At 40.6% G+C, this 12,249-nt stretch overlaps 1 protein-coding gene and 1 pseudogene across 9 annotated transcripts in view; one reads left to right on the top strand and one right to left on the bottom strand.

Moving 5' to 3' along the window:
- The window catches only part of GPD2 (glycerol-3-phosphate dehydrogenase 2), a 158,609-nt gene that overhangs the window by 52,226 nt on the left and 94,134 nt on the right, over nt 1-12,249 (top strand). For all 9 annotated transcript variants that reach the window (XM_058300899.1, XM_058300900.2, XM_012523466.4 and 6 more), the window contains one exon: nt 9,136-9,307. In XM_058300899.1, the coding sequence (XP_058156882.1) occupies nt 9,136-9,307 (172 nt within the window). The remainder of the gene's footprint in view (nt 1-9,135; nt 9,308-12,249) is intronic.
- Nucleotides 2,049-5,625, bottom strand: LOC139439365 (tastin pseudogene; annotated as a pseudogene).

The following is a 12,249-nucleotide window of genomic DNA, read 5'->3' as shown; positions in this document are numbered from 1 at the left end:
GAACATCAGTGTGCAAATATCTGTTCCTGTCCTTGCTTTCAGTTCTTCTGGGTATAAAACTAGTAGTTGGATTGAGGGTCATATGGTAATTCTATATTTGTTTCCTGAGCAACCCCAGAACTGTCTTCCACAGTAGCTACACCATTTTATGTTCCTGCCAGCGATGAGTTAGAGTTTCTATTTTTCCATATCCTCTCCAACACATGTAGTTTTCTGTTTTTTTTTTTAATAGAGCCATTCTAATGGGTTTAAGTGATATTTTATGGTTTTAATTTACGTTTCCCTAAGAGCTAGTGATGTTGAGCATCTTTTCATGTGTTCTTTAGCCATTTGTATATCCTCTTTAAAGAAGTGTTTGTGCAGACCTTTTGCTCCTTTTTTAATTGGGTTGTTTATCTTTTTATTGTTGAGTTGTAGGATTTCTTTACATATTCTAGATATTAAACTCATTTCAGATATGTGGTTTCCAAATATTTTCTCCTATTGAGTAGATTGTCTTTTTCTCTTTCACGACAAAATTTTTTTGATGTGCAGAAGTATTTAATTTTGAGGAGCTCCCATTTTATTCTTTTATTGCTTGTGTTCTGGGTTTATAAGAAACCATTGCCCAACAGAAGATCACAAAGATGCTTCCTCACATTTTCTTTTAGGAGTTTTAGAGTCCTGGTTTTTATATTTAGATCTTTGATCCATTTTAAGTTAATTTTCATATGGTGTGAGATAGGAGTCCTCTCATTTCGCATGTGGATATCCCATTCTCCCAGCACCATTTGTTGAAGAGACTTGTCTTTCCCAATTCAGTGGACTTGGCAGCCTTGTTAAAAATCAATTGGCCTTACATGTGAGGGTCTATTTCTGAATTCTCAGTTCAATTCCACTTGTCAAAATGTCCATCCTTGTGCCAATACCATACTGTTTTAACCAGTGTAGCTTGTAATATGCTTTATAGTCAGAAAGTGCAAGTCCTCCAACTTTGTTCTTTTTCAAGATGTTTTTGGTTATTTTGGACTCCTTAGCCTTCCAAATAAATTTGATAATTGCCTTTTCCAATTCTGCAAATAAGAGTGCCGGAATTTTGATTGGGATTTTATTGAATCTGTAAATCATTTTGGGTAGAATTGACATCTAATCCATGAACCCAGAATGTCTTTCCATTTATTTAGGTCTTCTTTAGTTTTTTTAGCAATGTTTTGTAGTTTTCTGTGAGCAAGTCCTTTACATCCTTGGTTAAATTTATTGCTAGCTATTTAATTCTTTTAGTTGCTGTTGTAAGTAGAATTTTTTTTCCATGTGCATCCTTGCCTTGTTCCAGATCTTAGAGGGAAATCTTCCAGTCTTTCACCATTATGATGTTAGCTATGGGTTTTTCATATATGCTCTTATGTTGAGGAAGTTTCCTTCTAATCCTTCCCATGGGGGAGGGAGCTGACAATTAATAAAGGTTAAAAAGAAGGAGCAAGGTAAGGCAGGAGGTGGGTGCTTCATAATGGAAAGCTGTGAGGGGCAGCAGAACCAACTGAAATAAGACACAGGGCATCATGCCATTTGAGTAATGGGGCCACAGGGTTGGTGCAGACCCGGGTGGGGCCTAATGGCGTACTTTGACTGGTGTAGAAGGCACACTCATCATCCAGGTGGGCCTCGTGGAAGCAGTGGGTGGCAGTCAGACATGCTTTGAGGTGCTGGACAGGGCCTGGGTTTGATGGGCCAGACTGCTGGGGTCAGATTGACCTGTAAGGGGTTTCAGAGACTGGAATGAGCAGATAAGGGGGTCTGGCACAAAGTGGGCATGGGAAGAGACAGTCAGGTTGGGGGTCACTCTAGCCTCCTGACTATAGTAGGACTGTTGGCTGGACTCCAGGGGTAGGCCTCTGGTGCCCGGGATCTTCCCTAGGACAGGGCTCTGGGGGTCCAGTCTTCCTGGAGGGGCTGGGCTCAAGGGGTCCAGGCCCTGCTGGAGGGCAGGGCTCTGGTAGTTTGGGCTGCTCCTGGAGTGAGAGCTGTGGTGTCCCAGGCTCCCTGCTATGGCAGAAGTCTGGGGATTGGCTCTATGGGAGGGCAGAGCTGTGCCTTCTCAGGCTCCACCCAGGGCAGAGCTGTGATTCCCCACACTCCTCTGGAAGGCAGGGCTTTGGCAGTGCTGACGACTACAGTAGTCCAGGAAGGTGAAAAGTCCTGGAATTATGCTCCCAGGTATTCTGGGCTCTTGGAATCTCAGCCAGCAGGGGGTGAAGCTCAGCCCTATCCAGAGAGGAGCCTTGATTAAGGGGGGGCCTCCTTGTTCTCTGCCAGGCCCGCCACCTCCTGTCACAGCAGCTGCTGTGGGTTCTGATGCACTGCATTTTCAGCTCCTGGAAGTTGGGATGGGGTCCATTAGGAGTTGCCATAGGTGGTTTCCCAGGCCCCTCCTATAGCCTTACAAAACTCTCCTTATCCAACAACCATACTGCACCCTGCACCATGGCAGGACTGAGGGGAGAAGCCACTCACCCATTGGGCCTGCTGAGTTCTAGGGGCCGGTGGGATGGGTGTGAACTGGGTTTGGGGGCAAATGTCCAGATGCCTCAACACCACATATAAGGTCAGAGCGGAGGAGTGGGGAGAAGGTACATGCTGAGCCCACTCAGAGTGTGAAGGGTGGGTGTCAGTAGCTGGCACCATAGGGCCAGGCATGGGCTGGGCCACAGGGGCAGGGGAGGGCATCAGCTGGGACTCATGGCTGTCCCTGGTGTGTGTTATCCCATGGATTTCTCTTAAGGGTGTCTGCTGGGCCACCCTGAGGGACCCCCCTCCTTCCTCATCCGAGTGAGTCACAGTCTCATGTTCTCCTTCAGGGAGAGGGGAGGCAGCCTGGGCTCGGTTCTTCAGGGAGAGTCCTGAGGCCTGGGTCACTGAAGTCCAGCTCCTGCCCCCTGTCTCTTCTTCCTGGGAGCTGGGGCGAATAGAGGGGTGAAAGGAAGGTCTGAAGATGGAAACGGAACCTCTAACCTCTGGGGACACAAGGTCTGGCCATGGAGTCCTGGTCCCTGCGGCCCTGAGAAGCAGGAAGCTCTGGTCGGATCCAGTCAGTGGATGGAGGTTCTGGGGACTGAAAATGGCCCTGGCAGATGGTGTTTCCTTGGCTGCCTCGAACCAGCACCTGATAGGATGGTGGCCAGCGCTGCAGGGTCGGCCACAGATTCTATGGTCCCTGGAGCCTCTGTTTGGGGAGAAATCCCAGGTTCCATATACTGACCCCAGACTATTCCTGATCGGCTTCAGGGGATTGCAGAGCTGAGTGCTCCCCATAATCTCTCTGGTTTCCCGGTTTGGTGGGACAGCTTTCGGCCTGGAACCTGCTGGTCCAATGAAGGGGCCTTGAAGAGTAAGCCATGGCTTCTGCACCAATCCGCTTGGCTCTTGGTTCTCCCACTCCAGGGCAAAGGGGTTGCCTGTGGGTAGAGGCAGTTGTCTTGACCGAGTAGGGGAATCTTCCTAGGTGTGGCGATAAACCCTGGAGGGTGGATCCTTCCTGACTTGGAGTGAGGTCATCATGACTACACCTTTTTTGAACTCCTTAGGGTTGCCCCTGCTTCCTTTGCTTTTATCCGGACTCTCTTGCCACCCCCAGCAGCTGCTTCCCTAGCTTGTAAAATACTCTTTTATTTTTTTATTTTTTTATTTTTTAAAATTATTTATTTATTTATTTTTAAAAATTACATTATGAAAAATATGAGGTCCCATTCAACCCCACCGCCCCCGCCCCCCACTCCCCCCACAGCAACACTCTCTCCCATCATCATGACACATCCATTGCACCTGATAAGTTCATCTCTGGTAAAATACTCTTAGCTCCTGATTGGCTCATCTGTGCTTCCGCGGTTTTTATGTGTCTTATCTCCCTTTTTTCCCATCTCTCTTTCTTTATTGCGACTTTCTGATTTTATGTCATGTATCTGATCCCTTTTTCATTTCTGTGTCTGCATATTTTTAAAATACTTTCTTTGTGGTTACCCTGGGGTTTATATTATACAACCCAAATCTGGAACCCACTTATTTGAAAATAGACCAACCTAGTTTCATTAGCATCCTTGTTTTCTGTTCCCATATCCCTCTGCTTCCCCTCCTCATGTTGTTTCTGTTCCACTTTACCACTTCATATTTTGTGTCTGTTAGGAATTATGCCTTTTTCTTGTTCAGTTGTGTCCTGATTCCTATGTGAAGATAAGAGTAGCGTTTATATTGAGTAAACAGTACTATTGGGTTTTGCATTTACCCTTTTAGTTACCCTGATGGATGATCTTCATTTTTTTGCACTACTCCCAAGTTACTCTGCTCTTTATTTTCATTTCCACCTGCAGAACTCCATTTAGTAATTTTTGTAGGACTGGTCTCTTTTTGACAGCCATTCTCAATTTCTGTTTATCTGTGAATATTTTAAACTCTCCCTCATTTTTGAAGGACAGTTTTGCCAGATAAAGAGTTTTTGCTCTAGTTTTTCTCTTTTGGTACCTTGAATATATCATACCATTGCTTTCTTGGCTCTGTGGTGTCTCATGTGAAATAGGAACTTATTTTTTTTAAGATTTATTTATTTATTTATCCCCCCCCCCCCCAGTTGTCTGTTCTCTGTGTCTATTTGCTGCGTCTTGTTTCTTTGTCCGCTTCTGTTGTCGTCAGTGGCACGGGAAGTATGGGCGGCGCCATTCCTGGGCAGGCTGCACTTTCTTTCACGCTGGGCGGCTCTCCTTGCGCGTGGGGCTCCCCTACGCGGGGGACACCCCGCGTGGCACTGCACACCTTGCGCGCATCAGCACTGCATATGGGCCAGCTCCACACGGGTCAAGGAGGTCCGGGACCTGAACCGCGGACCTCCCATGTGGTAGACGGACGCCCTAACCACTGGGCCAAGTCCGTTTCCCGAGGCACTTAGTCTTATTGAGGATCCCTTGTATATGATGAATTGCTTTTAAAATTCTGTCTTTATCTTTGGCATTTCATATCCTGATTAGTATTTGTCTTGGAGTAGGTCTATTAGGATGTATTCTATTTGGAGTATTTTGTTCTTCTTGGACATGTATAGTTACATCTCTCATAAGATATGGGAAGTTTTTGGCCATTACTCCCTTAAGTATTCTTTCTACCCCTTTTTCCTTCTCTTTTCCTTCTGGAACACCCATGATGCATATGTTTGTACAGTTTGTGCTGTCACTTAAATCCCGAGACACTGCTGATTTTTTCCCATTCTTTTTTCTATCTGTTCTTCTAACTGTATGATTTTGATTGTTCTAGTTTGTTGATTCTTCTACCTGTTCAAATCTGCTGTTGTGTACACCTTTAGTGTACTTTTTAAAAGATTCATTTTATTTCTTTCCCCCTCCCTCCCATTGCTTGTGCTCACTGTCCGCTCTCTGTGTCTGCTCATTGTGTGCTCTCTGTGTCTGTTTGTCTTCTTTTTGGCAGGCTCCGGGAACAGAACCTGGGACCCCCCGCGTGATAGAGGGGCACCTAACTATATGATGCACATCTGCTTCCCTCTGCTGTTGTGCCATTCATCCCCATAATTTCTGTTATGTTTCTGTTTATACTTTCAAATTCTTCTTTTAGCTCAGACATTGTCTTCTCTTTATGCATATTTTCCTTCATCACCTTGAATTGTTTTAGATTTGTTTGAATGTCTTTGATTATTTATTCCAGCTTCTGAGTCTCCTCTGAAGTTTTAATTTGTTCCCTAGGCTGAGACCTGTCTTCTTCTTTCTTAGTATGGCTTGTAATTTTTTTGCTGGTGACTAGATCTCTGATTATCTGGATGAGTTAACTCTGAAGGTCTGTTTATTCTTCTTGTCTAGGATTTTATTGTTGATTGGATTTGTGTTAAGGCTCTTCTTTGACCCATGGCCTAACTTATTCTAGACCTTTAGAATAGCCTGTGTTTAACTGTTCAGATTTTCTCTGCTTTTCTTCATTTGATTCTTGCACTGACTCTTTGGTGCAATTTTTAAGATTGTACTTTTTTGTGCAGTTGTTTCACCTCCAGGAGAGAGCTTTTTTCTTCTATTCCTTCTTTGGAATCTTGATCTATTCTGTTGTTTTGTAAAGACTTTTCTCCCTAGCTCCAGTACTTCTATGATTTGTTTAAATTCTCTCCCTCACTCAGTGTCCCATTTTGCTTACCCTTTTCAATTCATTCTGGGACCTGTCCAGTCTTAAAACAGTTCAGTTTAAGTCCCTTGCCCCCCTTTTCCCCCCTGTGACCTTTTCTGACTCAGGTTTCTTTCCCATTAGGATATCCTACTCTTGGGAGCCAAATGGGGTCAGCCCAGAAAGGTGGGTAACTTCAGAAAAATCTATTTTGCCTTTAGGTATTTAGCCAACTGAAACTGGATTGAGTGAGGACATGACCTTTTATTTTGTTGTCTCTCTCTTTTTTTTTTCTTAATCTGGGGGATCTTTGTATGCAACAGTCTTTAGCATCTCTGCTCTGGGTCTGCCCTGGGTCTCTTAGGAGTTAGGTCCCTGTACATGGATATGTATAGAGTTCTAATTCACTGCTGTAAGTCTACAGTCTCCGTCCACAGTGGGAGGAAGCCCAGCTCTACCTTCCCATGCCTCCTTAGCTGTGCAGGACTGAGTGAGGGGAAGAGGAATGGGAGCTGACCAGCATCCAGGATGGAACTCTCCTATCTCAGATTTTTCTTTTTCTTCCATTAAGCATTTGTAGAGTCCTTCTCCAGGTTCTATTGTCCTCTAGAGTTCTAAGTAAATGGATTTTGTCCTTTTATTTGCCAGTTATCTGGGGAGTCTTTTTCAAGGGATGTCTTACATAGCCATGTTGATGATGTCACCCGTTGTATATATTTTTGCTTATTGTTATTTTTAAAGTCAAGTTTATTGAGGTATAATTTATATGAAGCAACATTTACCCATTTTTATATAGAGTTCTCTGAATTTTGGTAAGTACATGCAGGTGTGTAACCACTATCATAAGCAAAAACAAAACATTTCTGTCATTCTCTAAAGTTGCTTCATGCCCTTTGTAGATAATCCTTTTCCCCCAACCCTAGATGCTGGCAGTCATCAATCTGTTTTCCTTCTCTATACTTTGGCTTTTTCAGAATGTTATACAAATGAAATCATGTATTATGTAGCCTTCTGAGTCTGCGTTTCTTTACTTACCACAGAGATTTGGCAAATTTTTTCTCTAAAGGGACAGATAGTAAATATTTTATACTTGCAGGCTACACAATCTGTTGTAGTCATGGACAATATATTAATTATTGGGTATGGCTGTGTTTCATTTATACTTAATTTACAAAAACAGGCAGCAGTCAGATTTGGCCCACAGGCCGTAGTTTGCTGACCCCTGACTTAGCATAACGTGTTTGAAATTCATCCATGTTGTGTGTATCGGTGGTTTGCCCTTTCCTTTTAATTGCTAAGTAGTATTCCATTGCATAGATGCACCATGGGTTGTTTTTCCGTTCACAAGTTGAAGGATAGTTTACTTGTTTCTAGTTTTCGACAATTAATTATCAATAAAGCCACTATAAACATTTGCCTACAGGTTTTTTTATGTTACAGTTTTTCCTTTCTCTTGGGTGATTACCTATGAGGTGGCTTGCTGAACTTATGTTTACCTTGGAAGAAACACCCAAACTGTTTTCCAAAATTCATGAACCCTTTTGCATTTCTACCAGCCATGTGAGAGAATTCTAACGGTGTTGCTTTCTTTCCAGCACTTGGTCTTGTCTGTTTTTTTCTTTTTTAAAAAATTTGTTGGCCATTAAGACTCTCTAGAAAGAGTCTTAGAAACTAGAGTAAAGATGTGTATCTTTAATCTAAATTAAGTTAGAAACTCCTGAAGGGTTTTACATGCGAAGATTACCTCTCCTTGAATGAGCTTTGGCCTTGTGGTTCAGAACTTTGTATGTAGCTTCTATAGTAAGAATGGGGGAAGCACCACCATTTTAAATTCTGGTTCCTATGTAAGAATGGGGCAAACATTACAATTATGGATTGTGTTGATGCTGTGATTTAAAGAAAATATAAGTCAAATATCTTTGGATAGCATATAAAGTAATTTTGCCTGGCACTCTTCAGTATAGTGAATGAACCTGGTTTTAACATTTTGGGAAAAAATAGAAACCAAGATACTTAACTTTTTTGTTATTGTTGTTGTTTGACTCTGACTTCTGGCAACTATTTTTTTTGGAAAGGTCATTGAGACTATACCTGGCTTTATTGTTAGTCTTCAAAAACTGAAAAAGTGCAGATTAAATATGTAAAATCTGTAATTTTATATTAAATATTTAATGACTAAAATCTTGGAGAACTCCTACTGGCTCCTATTGGCCATAACTGATTATTTAAACTAGATAGTAACTTCCGTAACTAAGCTACTTTTAATTGAGCTGATTAAACTTATAGACCCCAAACTTTAGAATATATTTTTGTCAGGGGAACTGAGGAATAAGAACATATAATTTTCTTTTTAATTGGTGGACAGCTTTTTTTTTTTCAGGATGTACCAGGGATTGAACCTCATATATGAGAAACAGGTGCTCAACAGCACTGAGCTATAGCCGCTCCCCAGTGAGAGTTAGTTTTTGTTTGTTTGTTTGTTTGCTTTGTTTTTAAGAGGCACCAGGAATCAAACCCAGGTCTCTGTACATGGGAAGTAGGTGCGCAACCACTAGAACTATATCCGTTTCTCCATATAATTTTTATGAAATTATAGAAAGGCATAAAGTGCTTTTTCCTCTTCCTTTAAAAACTTCTAAATGATGCTATTTTCTGAATTGTGTCTGTTGGGTGAAATATTTCCTTACGTTTTCCTATAAGTTGTCTTAGATCAGTTATTTGGAAATTGCTGTACAGTGTTTGAAATCATTTAACCTGGCTGTATATGATACCAATACAAGCAGTTGAGGCATTGAATCTGAATCTTTCACTAAATAATTGTGGCTAATGAAAAAAAACACCAGAATTTTAAGTCCTTTCCCACCCCCACCCCAAGTCAGTTGGTCCAATAAATCCATGTGGAATGTGGACTGTGTTATAGCTCTCATGTTCCTCAAATCTCTTCTTAGAATGTTGTAAAGTTTATTACAGTGGTTGTCCAGATGAACAGCTGAAAATGACCTGCTTTTATATCAGGTGAACCTGGCCTATGTTGAAGCAGCAGAGTTCCTTACAGAACCTGTCAACAGAGAGCTTCCTTCTAGAGAAGCTCAGATATTGACTTTGCAAAATACGTCCGAATTTGATATCCTTGTCATTGGAGGAGGAGCAACAGGATGTGGTTGTGCGCTAGATGCTGTCACCAGAGGTAAGTCCTGTAACACAGATAAATGTTTTATCCTGTCTTCTCCAATGTAAATACACATTATGGATGCATTATGGCTAGTGAAATCACATTTCAATTTGTGTTTCCTAATTTTCCAACGTTTGGAAAGTACCTTCTTTTGTGTATGTGCATATATATGTATATATATGTATATAAAATTATAGGCACTCTCAGTTAAATATAAATCAACCTCAAATTAGCTTGTTCTTTATAGTAACAAGTTTATTTAAGAGAGAAAACCCTATATTCCTCTGCATTCATTGATTTGGTGTTCCAATTAATTTTTTTCTAGCACATAGTAAAAATATTTATATGAAATAAAAAAATGTTCACATATGTCCTGAAATCCCATTTATGTCAATCAAGTGTAGAAAAGACTTATTAAAATGAATTAATCTATTAAAATAATTTTTTTTGTTAATTTATCTCTTAAAATCACCTATTCCAGTGAAATATGAACTGCAACTTGGGACTCAAGTTTGTATATGAATAAGTAATGGAGAAGACTCCTCTTAACTTTTAGTTCTATTTCAATCACTCTGTCAACTATTATTAGTCAGCACAAGGAAAAGTCTTTTGAAAATGAAAATATGATATCTGAAAGAATAAATTTCAGTAAGGATCACCAATGCTCTTACATATGATATATTTAATAAAATAATCGTTTTGCTAATGATTATTAGCATGGTGCTTGGTATCAAGGAAATCTGCATATATATCCAGGCTCAGCTATTTTTCCAGACATATATCTGTACTTGGGCTAATTACTTAATTTCTCTGTCTCCTCTTCTTTCGAATACCTTCTTTAATGCTTTTTGTGAGGACTAAATAAGCTAATTATGAAGAGGACTTAGAATAGTTCTTGCCACACAAAGTAAAAGCTTAATCAATTGCACATAGTATTATGGCTACTGCTGTTTACTTGAAGGTAAAAGACTTTTAGAACCAATTGCTTATTTTCTAGAGAAATAATCCTTGTGGTAACCTCAGATGTATCAAATTGGGCTGACAACAAATTTTTGTAGTGAAATGTTTGTAACAAATTATGAAAGAACATCTTCATTCAAAGTTTTACTACTAACCATAGTCTATATCTTGCATTTGATGTATTCTCCCATAACCCATCTTATTTGTTTGTTTGTAAGAATTTACTCTTACAGAAATGAAATGATTTAACCAGATTTGGGTCCACACGAACAAAAATGTACCCTGATTACTATGACTGTAGGGGACCCATATTTAGATTTGGGCTTATGTAGGTTTAACTCCTTAGGTCTTTTGTCACTTCTCAATAATGGTAAGTTCAAAATGTAGGCACTGTATTCTTCTCCACTAGGCTGACCCTAATTTTCATATAATTACCAGTCTCTGCCCATGGCTTCATTATATGATTCATATTATCTTTGGACCTGTTGAAGTAGATGGGAAGAGTGGTTATGGTTATCTCAACATATTTGAGCTCAACTCTTTCCCGTGGAGACTTGGGGAAGCAGGATGGGTAAAGAAGACACATTTTTAAGGTAATGGCAGATGTTATTTGGGACCACCCCTCCCAGAAGTTAGGATTTACTAGGTGACAATTTTCTCTATCAAAGAGAATCATTTTCTCAGTAAGATTCAGGAATATTTATTTCTCCTATTTCCAGAGTTATTTTCACATTATATTCAGAAATATACAGTGAGTCTTTTGATTTCAATTCCACAAGTGTTTTCTGAGTGCCTACTGTTTGCATGGCAATATGGATAAGAATACAAAGATGATTGATATAGTTGATGCCTCAGAGTGCTCACAGCTCTATAGTGCTTGCAAGACCAAATTACAGAGAATGATATGTGCCTTAAGAAAGGTTCAAGGGCATTATGGAACTGTGAAGATGAGGGTAGTCACAGAAGGAGTAGGAAGGCTGCTATTTGGCTTGGGTAAAATTTCACCAGACAAATATTGCTTGCTGGTAGTGTTCCGGTGTGAGGGAACATGCAGCAGGAATGGCAAGGAGTCAGTGTGTGTGGGAGGCAGCATGTGTTTCCACTTGGTGCACTGAGTTTATATATGGGAGAATATGAGAAAGGTGGAAAGGCAGGACTTTACTAAATAGACCACTTTACTGAAGTGCATTAGGTTTGCTGATGGAGAGTGGCTAGGTGGTGAGGAACCAGTGGGTACAGGCATAAATGTTCAAGAGATCTGGAGACAAGTAAAACAGAAAGGAGGGAATTTGATGATACAGTAGGATATAAGGATAGACAAACTTCTTCTTCTTTTTTTTTTTTAAGATAAGAGTGAACTGAATATTTTTGCAGGCTCGTAGGAAAAAGCCAGAGCAGTGGGAGAAGCTTAATATGCGGATAATGGAAGGCAAACAAATAGAACAAGATCTTCTGAAAATACAAGGAATGGCATATGAAAGGTATATCTTAGCTTTGGCAGGGAGGTAAATAGACTTATTTTTCAGAAACGAAAACAAAGGGTAAAATTCTAAAACATAAGAGAAGAAACTGTGAGTCTGAAGAGTTGTTCTTAAAAGAAAACAACAAAGTGAGATGCTCTACTTACAAGTGGAAGAAGGGGACTTCAGAGAGGACAAGATTTAAAACTGGCCTCTGGAGAACGTAGTAGGAAATAGGGGCTGCTTTGCTGAGATTAGAAAACGTGAACTTCTTATACATGCAAGACAGGTTTTGGTTGTTTTGTTTTGTTTTCTGTCTACAGGATTACCTAGCTTGGGAGCAGAATAAGTAGATGGTAGGGTTGAATACAGAATTGAGAATTGCCTGGGGGTCAGTGATAGAAAGAGAAAGTGAGAACAGATTCTGTGAAAGCAGAGAACTGTTTAAATGAAAACCTAGAGCAGGGTGAGGAGGTAAGGGAAGCTGGAAAGATAGACTTGCCTTGAAGCCTTAAAAGATGCGAGTGCAGTAATGAT

The sequence above is a fragment of the Dasypus novemcinctus genome, chromosome 7, assembly GCF_030445035.2.
Source record: "Dasypus novemcinctus isolate mDasNov1 chromosome 7, mDasNov1.1.hap2, whole genome shotgun sequence".
Classification (NCBI taxonomy): domain Eukaryota; kingdom Metazoa; phylum Chordata; class Mammalia; order Cingulata; family Dasypodidae; genus Dasypus; species Dasypus novemcinctus.
The sequence above is the reverse complement of the archived record's forward strand: the minus strand, read 5'-3'. Positions and strand labels throughout refer to the sequence as shown.